At 39.1% G+C, this 16,939-nt stretch overlaps 1 protein-coding gene across 2 annotated transcripts in view; it reads right to left on the bottom strand.

The window, feature by feature from the left end:
* The window catches only part of UVRAG (UV radiation resistance associated), a 327,393-nt gene that overhangs the window by 157,339 nt on the left and 153,115 nt on the right, over positions 1 to 16,939 (bottom strand). For both annotated transcript variants that reach the window (XM_002822260.4, XM_054524839.2), the window contains exon 8: positions 1,850 to 1,976. In XM_002822260.4, coding sequence (XP_002822306.1) covers positions 1,850 to 1,976 — 127 coding nt within the window. The remainder of the gene's footprint in view (positions 1 to 1,849; positions 1,977 to 16,939) is intronic.

Here is a 16,939-nt window from a genome sequence, read left to right as displayed (position 1 = left end):
AGTCAGCAAGAAGCATATTAAATGTTTATAAAATTTATAACATATGAAAGACTAACTTCATTAGTCTTCGGGAAAATAAAAATTAAAACTGCAAGAGGATATTACAACATATCCAACAGAAAGGCTAAAACGAAAAATACAAATCACCAAATGCGATAAATACAAAATATACAAAAAAAAAAAAAAAAGAAAAGAAAAGAAATTCCTGACAAGGATGCAGGAAGGAGCAACACTGGACAGAGGGGAGGTAAACTGGCACAATCATATTGGAAAACCATTGGACACAATCTACTAGAGCTGAAGATACGCACATTCTCTTGACTGTAATTCTACTCCTCAGTTTCTACTCAACTGAAATACCTAAAAATCTTTATTAAGAAACATATGAAGGTTCTTCACTCAGAAACCTAGAAGGTTCATGGAAGCATTAACTCTAATGTTCCCAAAATGAAAATTACTGAAACCAACAGCAAGAGTAGATAAACACATTCACACTCATATAATGGAATACTATTTGGCATTAAACATGAACAAACTGCCACCACATGAAGGTAAGAATGACTCTACAAACATGATGTTGAAAAGAGCCACCACATGTACATATATGGTTCTATTTCTATAAAGTTCAAAATTAGGCAAAACCAATCTGGTTTGAGTCTTGGCAGTGGCTAGTCTGGCTGGAGATGTGGTAAATGGAATGAAGCATGAGGAGGCTTTGGGGTCCTGTTTCTTGATTTAGATTCTGCTCACATGGGTGTGTTTGCTTTGTGAAAATTCAAGCTCTATGGACACAACTTCTCCATAACTTACCATGGGGTTACATCCTGATAAACCCATTGTAAGCTGAAAATATCGTAAGTTGAAAATGTATTTAATACACCTAACCCACTGATCGTGAAACCTTAGCCAAGCCTACTTTTAAGGTGTGAGAACACTTACATTAGCTTACAGTTGGGCAAAACCATCAACACAAACCTTATTTTACAACACGGCATTGAATACCGTACACAGATGAGCACTTTGTAGACTTGATGGGATGTGAAAACATAAAACACAATATCCAAAAAACACTAGCAACAGAGTACATTATAGAGTACCGGTTGTTCACCCTCATGATCATGTTGCTGACTGAGAGCTGCAGCTCACTGTCACTGCCTAGCATAGCAAGAAACTATCATACCACATATTGCTAGCCTGGAAAAAGATCAAAATTCAAAATTCATAGTATGGTTTCTACCAAATGCACATAACTTTTGCATATTGTCAAATTGAAAAATCATAAGTTAAATCATCATTGAATCGAACCATTGTAAGTCTAGGACCATTTGAATACAGATCTGTACACTTGTCTGTATGGACTAACTTCAAAATACTTGCAAAAATATTTTAAAAATTTGAGAAAATTCTATCACCATACAATCATGCACTGCATAATGATGTTTTAATCAACAACAAACCACATACAAGATGGCGGCCCCACAGATTATAGTATAGTATTTTTATTCTATGCTTAGATATATTTAGATACATAAATACTCACCATTGTGTTATAGTTGCCTACAGTATTCAGTATGGTAACATGCTGTACAAATTTATAGCCTAAGAGCCAGAGGCTATACCATATAGCCTAGGTGTGTAGTAGTTTATACCATCTGGGCTTGTGTAAGCATACTCTATGATGGCAGCTCAGCAAGGAAATCACCAAAGGATGCATTTCCAGAATATATCCCTGTCATTAAGTGATGTGTGACTGTATTTACACAAAAAATGACTATTTGAGCTTGTGAAGAAGAAGAAAGGAGAACCACTGATGTGGAGGTTAGGCTGTTTGTATGGTATTTCCACTCACCTTTGTCTTGTAATGCAATTTGTTGCTTATGCAGTAATGCCACCTCCTGTCCCAAAGCTTTCTTCTGCCGTTCCAGTTCATTTTGAAGCACCAAAATTTTTAACTGCAGGCATTCACTTTTTTTTTTCTAAATAAATGAAACCACAGGTATATTTATGAATATAAATGTCATGACTATGAATAATTATACACTCACAATGTTTAAAAATAAATAATGGCTTAAAACATTTTAATACTCATCAAACTTATGGAACTCTTGAGTAACTTAATTATCAGCACCATCCTTTTAATGAAAATCATATAGAAATAAGCAAAGAATAAGAGTAAAAGTAAATCTTAAGTCTGGGGACCCAACAGACACTACACAAAATATCTCAGGTACCTTCCCTGATACCACAATACAATACAATAAGATTTTTAAAACTTGATAACAAATAAGTTCTCAAAAAATTAAATACAGAGGTACCAGAAGACCCAGAAATTCCACTTCTAGGTATATACCAAGAGAACTGAACACATGTCCACATAAAAACCTGAACACAAATGTTCATAGCAGCATTACTCATAATAGTCGAACAACATAAAAAACCCAAATGTCCACCAACTGATGAAAGGATAAATAAAATGTGGCCTATCCATACAATCAAATATTATTTTGTAATAAAAAGAAATTAAGTAATGACAAATGCTACAACATGGATGAACCTTAAAAACATTATGCTAAGTTAAAGAATCCAGTTTTAAAAGGCCAAACACTATACGGCTCCATTTATATGAAATGTCCAGAATAGGCAAATCCATAGAAACAAAAAGTAGATTTCCACATTTGCCAAACCAAACCAAGGTGCTCTAACCCCCCTGCCTGTTTCAAAGAAGGCCAAGCAGAGGCCTGAGGTTTTCATCCCTGCTAGGCAGTAAGCAAACGAGTCCCATGTGGTAACTACTGACACTACATGGGGATCCTGGACTTTTACCACCCACCTGTCTGTAATGAGATAACCCTCTCCCATCCCCAATGTGGTGGTATTAGAGAAGGCCTAGTTGAGAGTCACTTTCACCCTAATTTCATTAGGGTGGCTAATGAGGCCACCCTCCTTTCTGTGATACCAGTGGAAGATATGTGGGGAGAAGTAACAAGGCATTCCTCCTCCTCCCAGCTAAGAATTTATCAGTGGAGGCCGAGTGGGGAGCCACTCCTAGCCAGTATTAAGGCAAGGGGAGCTTTCTCCCTTGCCACTTAGCCAATGGAAGCTGCATAGGGAATCTGGACTTCTATACTCATCTGGCAGTAATGAAATGGCACCTCTTCTTTCCCCTACCAGAGAGGTCTCAGAGGAAGCCAGCTAAAACAGAGGGCTTAAATAAGATCCAGAGACTTAAAACATAATGCCCAAAATGTCCAACTTTCAATCAAAAACCACTCACCACACCAAGAACCAGGAAAATGCCAAACAAAATGAAAAAGGACAAACAACAGATGCCAATACTGACATGACAGACGTGTTACAATTTTCAGATAAAGACCTAAAAGTAGCCAACATAAAAATGCTTCAATAGCAATTAAGAACATGCTTGAAACAAATGAAAAAGTAGGAAAAAAAAAAAACTAGAAAGTCTCAGCAAGGAAACAGAAGATATAAAGAACCAAATGGAAATTTCAGAACAAAAAATAACAAAAACTCAGTGAATGGGCTCAATGGCAGCACAGAGGAAGCAAGGAAAAGTCTGTGAACAGAATACTGAAACTACCAATTTTAGCAAGAGAGAAAATAGCCTTGAAGAAAAATGAACAAAACATCAGGGACCTGTGTAACTATACCAAAAGAGCTAACTTTTGTGTCATCAGAATACTAGAAAGAAAAGAGAAACAGAGAAGGACTGAAAAAGTATTTGAAAAAATAATGGAGCCAGGCAAGATGGCTCATGCCTGTAATCCCAACAACTCAGTGGCTGAGGCAGGAGGATCATTCAAGCCTAGGAGTTTGAGGCTGCGGTAAGCTATGATGATGCCATTGTACTTCAGCCTAAGTATCACAGCAAGACCCTGTCACAAAAAAAAAAAAAAAAAAAAAAAAAAGAAATAATGGCTAAAAACTTGCCAAATTAGGGACAGACACAGTGGCTCACACCTGTAATCCCAGCATTTTGGGAGGCTGAGGTGGGCAGATCACTTGGGGTCAGGAGATTGAGACCAGCCTGGCCAACACAGTGAAACCCCGTCTCTACTAAAAATACAAAAATTAGCCAGGCACGGTAGTGGGCACCTGTAATCCCAGCTATTCGGGAGGCTGAGGTGGAAAAATCGCTTGAACCTGGGAGGTGGAGGTTGCAGTGAGCCAAGATCATGCCACTACACTCCAGCCTGGGCGACAGAGCAAGACTCTGTCTAAAAATTTTAAATTTAAAAACTTACCAAATTAGGCAGAAGAAAGAAATCTGCATATTCAAGAAGCCAGTTAAATCCAAATAGAATAAATCCAATACAGAAAAATCAATGAAACCAACAACTGGTTCTTTGAAAAGGTAAATAAAATTGATAAAACTCTAGCCAGGGCCAGGTCTGTAATTCCAGCACTTTGGGAGACTGAGGCAGGTGGATCACCTGAGGTCAGGAGTTTGAGACCAGCCTGGTCAACATGGCAAAACCTCATCTCTACTAAAAATATGAAATTAGCTGGGCATGGTGGCAGGCACCTGTAATCCCAGCTACTTGAGAGGCTGAGGCAGGAGAATTGCTTGAACCTGGGAGGTGGAGGCTGCAGTTAGTCGAGGTCACACCATTACACTCCAGTCTGGGCAACGAGAGTGAAACTCCATCTCAAAAAAAAAAAAAAAAAATTCTAGCCAGACTCTTCAAGGAAAAAAGAGAAAAGGCAAAATTTACTAATATGAAGAAAGAGAGGTTATCACAATTGATCTCACAAACATCAGAAGAATAAAAAAACACTATAAACAACCCTATGCCCAGAAGTTTGGTAACTTAGATAATATAAACCAATTCTTTGAAAGACAATCTACCAAAACTCACAGTAGGAGAAAGAGATAATAAAGAAATTAGGCTGGACATTGGCACATGGCTGTAATCTCAGCACTTTAGGAAGCCCAGGTGGGAGGACTGCTTGAGCCCAGAAGTTGGAGACCAGCCTGGGCAATACAGTGAAACCCCATCCATAAAAATAAAAAATAACAAAATTGGCTGGATGCGGTGGCATGCACCTATAGTCCCAGCTACTCAGGAGGCTGAGGTGAAAGGATCACTTGAGATCAGGAGTTCAAGGCTAGAGTGAGCCATGATCCTGCCACTATACTCAGTCTGGGCAACAGAGCAAGACCCTGTCTCAAAAACAAACAAACAAAAAACAGACACAGAGAGAAATTAAATGAACAATTACTAACCTTCCGAAACGGGGGAAAAAAAAAAAAGGTCTAGTTGGTTTCACAGGGAATTCTACTAAATGTTTAAGTAAGAAACAATACCGGAAAAAAGAGGCAGGGAGGTTCCAAGATGGCCGAATAGGAACAGCTGCAGTCTACAGCTCCCAGCGTGAGGGACGCAGAAGATGGATGATTTCTGCATTTCCAACTGAGGTGCCGGGTTCATCTCACTGGGGCTTGTAGGACAGTGGGTGCAGGAGAGTGGGTGCAGCCCATGGACCGTGAGCCAAAGCAGGGCGAGGCATCGCCTCACCAGAGAAGCACAAGGGGTCGGGGAACTCCCTTTCCTAGCCAAGGTAAGCCATGACAGACGGCACCTGGAAAATCGCACCTGGAAAATCAGGTCACTCCCACCCTAGTAGTGTGCTTTTCCAAAGGTCTTAGCAAACGGCACACCAGGAGATTATATCCCGCTCCTGGCTCAGGGGGTCCCACGCCCACGGAGCCTTGCTCACTGCTAGCACAGCAGTCTGAGATCAAACTGCAAGGTGGCAGCGAAGCTGGGGGAGGGGCGCCTGCCATTGCTGAGGCTTGAGCAGGTAAACAAAGCGGCCCAGAAGCTCGAACTGGGTGGAGCCCACCGCAGCTCGAGGAGGCCTGCCTGCCTGCCTCTGTAGACTCCACCTCTGGGGGCAGGGCATAGCTGAACAAAAGGCAGCAGAAAATTCTGCAGACTTAAACATCTCTGTCTGACAGCTTTGAAGAGAGTAGTGGTTCTCCCAGCATGGAGTTTGAGATCTGGGAACGGACAGACTGCCTCCTCAAGTGGGTCCCTGACCCCCAAGTAGCCTAACTGGGAGGCACCTCCCAGCAGGGGCTGACTGACACCTCATATGGCCGGATGCCCCTCTGACACGAAGCTTCCAGAGGAACGATCAGGCAGCAACATTTGCTGTTCTGCAATATTTGCAGTTCTGCAGCCTCCACTGGTGATACCCAGGCAAACAGGGCCTGGAGTGGACCTCCAGCAAACTCCAACAGACCTGCAGCTGAGGGTCCTGACTGTTAGAAGGAAAACTAACAAACAGAAAGGATATCCACACCAAAACCCCATCTGTACGTCACCATCATCGAAGACCAAAGGTAGATAAAACCACAAAGATGGGGAGAAACCAGAGCATAAAAGCTGAAAATTCTAAAAATCAGAGCACCTCTTCTCCTCCAAAGGAATGCAGCTCCTTGCCAGCAACTGAACAAAGCTAGATGGAGAAAGACTTTGACGAGTAGAGAGAAGAAGGATTCAGAAGATCGGTAATAGCAAACTTCTCCAAGCTAAAGGTGGATGTTCGAACCCATCGCAAAGAAGCTAAAAACTTTGAAAAAAGATTGGACGAATGGCTAACTAGAATAAACAGCGTAGAGAAGACCTTAAATGACCTGATGGAACTGTAAACCATGACACGAGAACTACGTGATGCATGCACAAGCTTCAGCAGCCGATTCGATCAACTGGAAGAAAGGGTATCAGTGATTGAAGATCAAATGAATGAAATGAAGCGAGAAGAGAAGTTTAGAGAAAAAAGAGTAAAAAGAAATGAACAAAGCCTCCAACAAATATGGGACTATGTGAAAAGACCAAATCTACATCTGATTGGTGTACCTGAAAGTGATAGGGAGAATGGAACCAAGTTGCAAAACACTCTGCAGGATATTATCCAGGAGAACTTCCCTAACCTAGCAAGGCAGGCTAGCATTCGAATTCAGGAAATACAGAGAACACCACAAAGATACTCCTTGAGAAGAGCAACTCCAAGACACATAATTGTCAGATTCACCAAAGTTGAAATGAAGGAAAAAATGTTAAGGGCAGCCAGAGAGAAAGGTCGGGTTACCCACAAAGGGAAGCCCATCAGACTAACAGCGGATCTCTCGGCAGAAACTCTACAAGCCACAAAAGAGTGGGGGCAATATTCAACATTCTGAAAGAAAAGAATTTTCAACCCAGAATTTCATATCCTGCCAAACTAAGCTACATAAGTGAACGAGAAGTAAAATCCTTTACAGAGAAGCAAATGCTGAGAGATGTTGTCACCACCAGGCCTGCCCTACAAGAGCTCCTGAAGGAAGCACTAAACATGGAAAGAACAACCGGTACCAGACACTGCAAAAACATGCCAAATTGTAAAGATCATCGAGGCTAGGAAGAAACTGCACTAACTAATGAGCAAAATAACCAGCTAACATCATAATGACAGGATCAAATTCACACATAACAATATTAACCTTAAATATAAATGGGCTAAATGCTCCAATTAAAAGACCCAGACTGGCAAATAGGATAGAGTCAAGACCCATAAGTGTGCTGTATTCAGGAAACCCATCTCACGTGCAGAGACACACATAGGCTCAAAAGAAAGGGAGGGAGGAACATCTACCAAGCAAATGGAAAACACAAAAAAGCAGGGGTTGCAATCCTAGTCTCTGATAAAACAGACTTTAAACCAACAAAGATCAGAAGAGACAAAGAAGGCCATTACATAATGGTAAAGGGATCAATTCAATTAGAAGAGCTAACTATCCTAAATATATATGCACCCAATACAGGAGCACCCAGATTCATAAAGCAAGTCCTTAGAGACCTACAAAGAGACCTGAGTCCCACACAATAATAATGGGAGACTTTAACAGCCCACTGTCAACATTAGACAGATCCGTGAGACAGAAAGTTAACAAGGATACCCAGGAATTGAACTCAGCTTTGCACCAAGCTGACCCAATAGACATCTACAGAACTCTCCACCCCAAATCAACAGAATATACAGTCTTCTCAGCACCACATCACACTTACTCAAAAATTGACCACATAGTTGGAAGTAAAGCACTCCTCGGCAAATGTAAAAGAACAGAAATTATAACTAACTGTCTCTCAGACCACAGTGCAATCAAACTAGAACTCAGGATTAAGAAACTCACTCGAAACCGCTCAACTACATGGAAACTGAACAACCTGCTCCTGAATGACTACTGGGTACATAACGAAATGAAGGCAGAAATAAAGATGTTCTTTGAAACCAATGAGAACAAAGACACAACATACCAGAATCTCTGGGACACATTTAAAGCAGTGTTTAGAGGGGAATTTATAGCACTAAATGCCCACAAGAGAAAGCAGGAAAGATCTAAAATTGACACCCTAACATCACAATTAAAAGAACTGGAGAAGCAAAAGCAAACACATTCAAAAGCTAGCAGAAGGCAAGAAATAACTAAGATCAGAGCAGAACTGAAGGAAATAGAGACACAAAAAAACCTTCAAAAAACTCAATGAATCCAGGAGCTGTTTTTTTGAAAAAATCAACAAAATTGATAGACCGCTAGCAAGACTAATAAAGAAGAAAAGAGGGAAGAATCAAATAGACGCAATAAAAAATGATAAAGGGGATATCACCACCAATCCCACAGAGATACAAACTACCATCAGAGAATACTGCAAATACCTCTACGCAAATAAACTAGAAAATCTAGAAGAAATAGATACATTCCTGGACACATACACCATCCCAAGATAAAACCAGGAAGAAGCTGAATCGCTGAATAGAGCAATAACAGGCTCTGAAATTGAGGCAATAATTAAGAGCCTACCAACCAAAAAAAGTCCAGGCCCAGAAGGATTCACACCCGAATTCTACCAGAGGTACAAAGAGGAGCTGGTACCATTCCTTCTGAAACTATTCCAAACAATAGAAAAAGAGGGAATCCTCCCTAACTCATTTTATCAGGCCAGCATCATCCTGATACCAAAGCCTGGCAGAGACACAACAAAAAAAGAGAATTTTAGACCAATATGCCTGATGAACATTGATGTAAAAATCCTCAATAAAACACTGGCAAACTGAATCCAGCAGCACATCAAAGAGCTTATCCACCATGATCAAGTGGGCTTCATCCCTAGGATGCAAGGCTGGTTCAACACACGCAAATCAATAAACGTAATCCAGCATATAAAAAGAACCAAAGAGAAAAACCACATGATTATCTCAATAGATGCAGACAAGGCCTTTGACAAAATTCAACAGCGCTTCATGCTAAAAACTCTCAATAAATTAGGTATTGATGGGCCATATCTCAAAATAATAAGAGCTATTTATAACAAACCCACAGCCAATATCATACTGAATGGACAAAAACTGGAACCATTCCCTTTGAAAACTGGCACAAGACAGGGATGCCCTCTCTCACCACTCCTATTCAACATAGTGTTAGAAGTTCTGGCCAGGGCAATCAGGCAGGAGAAAGAAACAAAGGGTATTCAATTAGGAAAAGAGGAAGTCAAATTGTCCCTGTTTGCAGATGACATGATTGTATATTTAGAAAACCCCATCGTCTCAGCCCAAAATCTCCTTAAGCTGATAAGCAACTTCAGCAAAGTCTCAGAATACAAAATCAATGTGCAAAAATCACAAGCATTCCTATACACCAATAACAGACAAACAGAGAGCCAAATCATGAGTGAACTGCCGTTCACAACTGCTTCAAAGAGAATAAAATACCTAGGAATCCAACTTACAAGGGATGTGAAGGATCTCTTTAGGGAGAATTACAAACCACTGCTCAACAAAATAAAAGAGGACACAAACAAATGGAAGAACATTCCATGCTCATGGGTAGGAAGAATCAATATTGTGAAAATGGCCATACTGCCCAAGGTAATTTATAGATTCAATGCCATCCCCATCAAGCTACCAATGACTTTCTTCATAGAATTGGAAAAAACTACTTTAAAGTTCATATGGAACCAAAAAAGAGCCTACATTGCCAAGACACTCCTAAGCCAAAAGAACAAAACTGGAGGCATCACAATACCTGACTTCAAACTATACTACAAGGCTACAGTAACCAAAACAGCATGGTACTGGTACCAAAACAGAGATATAGGCCAATGGAACAGAACAGAGCCCTCAGAAATAATACCACACATCTACAACCATCTGATCTTTGACAAACCTGACAAAAACAAGAAATGGGGAAAGGATTCCCTATTTAATAAATGGTGCTGGGAAAACTGGCTAGCCATATGTCAAAAGCTGAAACTGGATCCCTTCCTTACACCTTATACAAAAATTAATTCAAGATGGATTAAAGACTTAAATGTCAGACCTAAAACCATAAAAACCCCTAGAAGAAAACTTAGGCAATACCATTCAGGACATAGGCATGGGCAAGAACTTCATGTCTAAAACACCAAAAGCAACAGCAACAAAAGCCAAAATTGAGAAATGGGATCTAATTAAACTAAAGAGCTTATACACAGCAAAAGAAACGACCATCAGAGTGAACAGGCAACCTACAGAATGGGAGAAAATTTTTGCAACCTACTCATCTGACAAAGGGCTAATATCCAGAATCTACAAAGAGCTCAAACAAATTTACAAGAAAAAATCAAACAACCCCATCAAAAAGTGGGCGAAGGATATGAACAGACACTTCTCAAAAGAAGACATTTATGCAGCCAACAGACACATGAAAAAATACTCATCATCACTGGCCATCAGAGAAATGCAAATGAAAACCACAATGAGATACCATCTCACACTAGTTAGAATGGCGATCATTAAAAAGTCAGGAAACAACAGGTGCTGGAGAGGATGTGGAGAAATAGGAAACCTTTTACACTGTTGGTGGGACTGTAAAATAGTTCAACCATTGTGGAAGACAGGTGGCAATTCCTCAAGGATCTAGAACTAGAAATACCATTTGACCCAGCCATCCCATTAATGGGTATATACCCAAAGGATTATAACCATGCTGCTATAAAGATACATGCACACGTATGTTTATTGCGGCACTATTCACAATAGGAAAGACTTGGAACCAACCCAAATGTCCATCAATGATAGACTGGATTAAGAAAATGTGGCACATATACACCACGGAATATTATGCAGCCATAAAAAAGGATGAGTTCATGTCCTTTGCAGTGACATGGATGAAGCTGGAAACCATCATTCTGAGCAAACTATCGTAAGGACAGAAAACCAAACACCTCATGTTCTCACTCATAGGCGGGAATTGAACAATGAGAACACTTGGACATAGGGTGGGGAACACCACACACCGGGGCCTGTCGTGGGGTGGGGGGATGGAGGAGGGATAGCATTAGGAGATATACCTAATGTAAATGACGAGTTAATGGGTGCAGCACACCAACATGGCACATGTACTCATATGTAACAAACCTGCACATTGTGCACATGTACCCTAGAACTTAAAGTATAAAAAAAAAAAGAAACAATACCAGTTCTTCAGAATCTCTTCCAGAAATTAGAAGTTGATGAACACTTGCTAACTCATTCTATGAAGCCAGCATCACCCTAACACAAAAACCAGAAAAAGACACTATAAAATATTAGCAAATCAAATCCAACAATGTATAAGAATAATTACACAACATGGCAACATGTAATTTATCCCGGGTAGGCAAGGTTGGTTCAACATTCAAAGAGCAATTAATGTAATTCATCACATCAACAGGCTAAGGAAGAAAAAATGATATGATCATACATATTGATAGATGCAGAAAAAGCATGTGACAAAATCCAACGATGATTCATGATAAAAACTGTCAGCTAACTAGGAAAAGAGGGGAACCTCCTTAACTGGTAAAGAACATCTACCAACTAACCTACAGCTGACATCATACTTAATAGTAAGAAACTAGATGCTTATCCCCTAAGTTTGAGAACATGACAAGGATATCCCCTTTTGCTCCTATTCACCATAGTTATACTTGAAGTCCTAGCTAATGAAATAAGACAAGAAAAAGAAAGAAAAGCTACACATGTTGGGAAAGAAGAAATAAAACTGTCTTTGGCTGCAGATAATATTATTGTCTCCATATAGAAAATCCAAAAGAATTGAAAAACAAAACAAAAAAACACCCTCCTGGAAAAAGCAATTATAGCAAGATTGCAGAATATAGAATTAATACATATAAAAAGTTAGATGTCTTCCTGTGTAACAGCAATGAACAAGTGGAATCGAATTACCCAATTATCCATCAGATTATTTTGTTAATATCAAAACTGATTCTGAAGTTTATATAAAGGCAAAAGACCCAGAATACACAACAGATTATTGAAGGAGAACAACAAAGTTGGAAGACTGACAGTAGCCAATGTCTAGAATTACCATAAGCTACAGTAATCAAGACAGGGTGGTATGGGTAAAAGAACAGACAAATAGATCAATCAAATGGAACAGAGAGCCTAGAAATATACCCAAACAAATATAGTCAAAGAATATTTGACAAAGAAACAAAAACAACTCAACGCAGAAAGGACAGTCTTTTCACCAAATGATGAAACCACTGGACCGCCACATGCAAAAAAAGAAAGGAAAGAAGGAAGAAACAGAGTGAGTGCAAGAGGGAGTAATCAATCTAGATACAGGTCTTATACCCTTCACAAAAAATTAACTCAAACCAGATCACAGATCTAAATATGAAATTAAAAATGATACTTCTAGAAGATAACACAGGAGAAAATACAGAAGACTCTGGGTTTGGAGATAACTTTTTAGACATAACACCAAAAGCAAGATCCATGAAAAAAGAAATTGGTATCTTGGAAATCTTTAAAATCTGCAAAAGATACTGTGTTAAGAGTAAAGACAAGCCACAGACTGGGAGAAAAACTATGCAAAAAAACATGTCTGATAAAGAACTGGTATCCAAAATATACAAAGAACTCTCGTAAAAAAAAAAAAAATACAGACAGGGTCTCACTATGCTACCCAAGTGTGATCTACCACTTGGGCCTGGCCTCAAAGAGCTCTTAAAATTCAACATTAAGAAAACAAACAACCCTGGCTGGGCACGGTGGCTCACGCCTGTAATACCAGCACGTTGGGAGGCCAAGGCGGGCAGATTACCTGAGGTCAGGAGTTCGAGACCAGCCTGGCCAACATGGCAAAACCCCGTCTTTACCAAAAATACAAAAAACATCTAGCCGGGCATGGTGGTGTACACTTGTAATCCCAGCTACTTGGGAGGCTGAGGGAGGAAAATCGCTTGAACCTGGGAGGTAGAGGTTTCAGTGAACCAGGATCGCGCTACTGCACTCCAGCCTGAGTGAAAGAGCGAGACTCTATCTCCAAAAAAAAAAAAAGAAAATGAACAACCCAATTTAAAAATGCAACAAAGAACTGAACAGCTATCTCATCAAAGAAGATATATAGATGGCAAGCATATGAAAAGATGTTTAACATCGTAAGTCATTAGGGCATTGCAAGTTAAAACAACAATGTGATACGACTACATACCCATTAGAATAAAATCCAAAACTCTCACACCACCAAATGCTGGCAAAGATATGGAACAACACGAACTGTCATTCATTGAAGGTGAGGATGCAAAATGGTGCAGCCACTTTGGCAGATAGTCTGGCAGTTTCTCACAAAGCTAAAATAGGCTTACTATACAATCTAGCAATCATACTCTTATGTATTAACCTGGACACTGAAAACTTACGTTTACACAAAAACCTACACACAAATGTCTACAACAACTTTACTCATAATTGCCAAAACTTGGAAGCAACCAAAATATACTTCAATAGGTCAACAGATAAACTGTGGTATATATACAATGGAGTACTATTCAGTGATGAAACAAAATGAGCTATCAACCCATCAAAAGAGAAATGGTAAATGCATATTGCTAAATGAAAGAAGCCAGTCTGAAAAAGCTACATACTGTATGATTCCTACTATATGAAATCGTGGAAAAGGTAAAATTATAGACAGTAAAAAGATCAGTTGCCAGGGGAGGGAGAAAAGGATGAACACGTGGAGGATAGGATATTTTTAGGGCAATGCAACTATTCTGTTTGATGCTGTAATGATGGATACATAATACATTTGTCAAAACTCACAGAAATGTATAACATAAAGAGTAAACCCTAATGTAAACTATGTACTTTAGTTAATAATAATGTATTAATATTAATCAATATAACAATTGTACCACACGAGTACAAGATGTTTTAACAGAAGAAATTGGGGATGGGGTGGGTTATATGGGAACTCTGTACTTTCTGCCTAATTTTTTTTTTTTTTTTTTTTTTTTTGAGATGGAGTCTCGCTCTGTCGCCCAGGCTGGAGTGCAGTGGCGCAATCTCAGCTCACTTGCAAGCTCTGCCTCCCGGGTTCACGCCATTCTCCTGCCTCAGCCTCCCGAGTAACTGGGACTACAGGCGCCCGCCACCACGCCCGGCTAATTTTTTTGTATTTTTAGTAGAGACAGGGTTTCACCATGTTAGCCAAGATGGTCTTGATCTCCTGACCTCATGATCCGCCCAACTCGGCCTCCCAAAGTGCTGGGATTACAAGCGTGAGCCATCGCGCCTGGCCCTTTCTGCCTAATTTTTCTATGAATCTAAAACTACCTTGAAAAAGAAAGTTTATTTTTTAAGTCACATTAAAAATCAATTTTACTGAATATACATTTAATAAAACGAAATTCCTGACCCATTCTACCAGCCAGAGATACAATTAAACTTGTTGTTTGTTAACTTGCGTTTCCATATAAATACTACACCAAACCATTGCTTAAACTTTACTCAGCCTCTTTTTTTCTCCAAAAGCCTTGCCTGAATTTACCTCCAGATACAAATCCGAAATTCTGTCCCCAAAATGAGTATGTCTGTGCCTGTATATGTGTGCACACACACACAATTACTGCACTATGAATGTGTATGCTCTTCTCTCCTAGTCTTTATGAAACAGTGTTACTAATACACTTTTCATCATTTTCTATGACATAAATCTTAAGCAAACAGCAATTTGGTTATAGCTAGTAAATTTTTATCTCCTTCCTAAGGTATAAAGTAAACAACTAAAATTGTAACTACAAAACTCATCCATTAAATAAAGAGGTTACCAGGATCCAGGATAAGCTGATAGAAAACTTTAAAAGGAAAAGCTTAGTATCTTGATTTGACTCACAATGAGGAAGCCTGGGAACTCAGTGAGATGCATCACGGTATGGCCTTGTTGAAGCAACGGGCATGGAAAATGATTTTTGGCAATGTGTTAAAAGTACTTACCGCAATCATTTCTCACCCAAGATGCTTTCTTACTCATCCCTGACATACTGATTCTAAACAGATGGTATGATCATCTGTTAAAGACATTCAAGCTGAGAAAACAGCAGAAAAACTTATTTCCAATCATTATTATATTTAGCTTGAAAGGTCTATGAAATATGCCTTTCATAGAATGTTCCTAAACAATTTTCCTGAACAAACCAAACATTAATAAAGGCCCTACTGCATGCTTCTAGATGAATGAGAAATGGTCTCTACTTTCTATGAATTTAGGTCTACTGGAGATAAAAGCCATTTTGCCCTGCCACCCCACTGTAAAAACAGAAACCAAAAGTCCACAAGGTTCTAAGACGCAGAAGCAATCCAGTGTCTATCAATAAATGAATGGATAAGCAAAATATGGTATATACATACAATGAAATATTATTCAGCTTTAATCAGGAAGGAAATTTCTGCAACATGCCACACCATCGATGCAGCTTGAGGACATTAACTAAGTGAAACACCCAGCCATAAAAAGGTATACACTGCATGATTTCACTTATATGAGTTACTTAGAGTACAGTCAAAGTCACAGAGACAAAAAGTAGAGTGGTAGTTGCCAGGGGCTGGGAGTAGAGGGAAGCGAGGAGTTAGTGTTTAATGGTTACAGTTTCAGTTTAAAAGACTTCTGGAGATGGATGGTGATGATGGTTGCATGACATTCTGAAGGTGTTTAATACCACTGGGCTACACATTTAAAAATGAAATGAAATCATAAATCTTATATGTATTTTACCATAAAAATAATTGGAAAAAAAGTCAATGAGGTTGTTTATTATGAAAGAAAAAGGAACAAAGAAACAATCTGAGTTTTCTTTAGCAATGCAATAGTATAATCAAGAAGCCTAAGGTGTTCTGACATCACTGAGGAAAAAGATAGGTAAAATCTTTAGGAAGCAATCTTTTCCTACAAAGAGTGAGGTGTTCAACTTTCTTAACTTGAATTTTGCCACAAAATATGTAAATTGAATTCCACCTGGGCAGAGAAAGAAAATACAGAAAAAGAAAAGCAAATATTCAGAGAACACAGGGATATGCCTGGCTAGGAGGATAACGTGCTCTATTCCAGGGTACATACTGAGATATGTTTTCTCGATTTAAAGAACTAAGGTTACAAGTTAATCTAAATACTACATTAATATGGGAAGGCATATGTATAGTGTTTGTGTTATGGTCCATGTTCAGAAACTGGCTCATTTACAGAAATATATCAAGTCATTCAAAACCAGAATTGTGGGCTCCAATTTCTGATGAGTAAACAAACCCATGTGGGATCTAGTTCTGCTTCCTTCCTAATGCATCAAAGACAAACTGCTCAAAGATCTTAATGTTCCATAATCTTCTAATGAGTTTCAGTGTTCTATTTATCTGTTTACTCCAAGTGTAATGTCACATATATATCGCCAATAGATTACGTTTAATTAGATTTTAGTGTTTTTATACAACACTATATGTGAACTGAAAATCACAGATACACACATTCCTGTTTATGAGTCTCTGCCAAAAAAATGGGAAACGTTAAACATTCATTTCAGAAAGATGACTAACATATAAATAACATATTATAGAT

The sequence above is a fragment of the Pongo abelii genome, chromosome 9 (genome assembly GCF_028885655.2).
Source record: "Pongo abelii isolate AG06213 chromosome 9, NHGRI_mPonAbe1-v2.0_pri, whole genome shotgun sequence".
Taxonomy (NCBI): domain Eukaryota; kingdom Metazoa; phylum Chordata; class Mammalia; order Primates; family Hominidae; genus Pongo; species Pongo abelii.
This window is presented reverse-complemented; position numbering and strand designations above follow the sequence as displayed.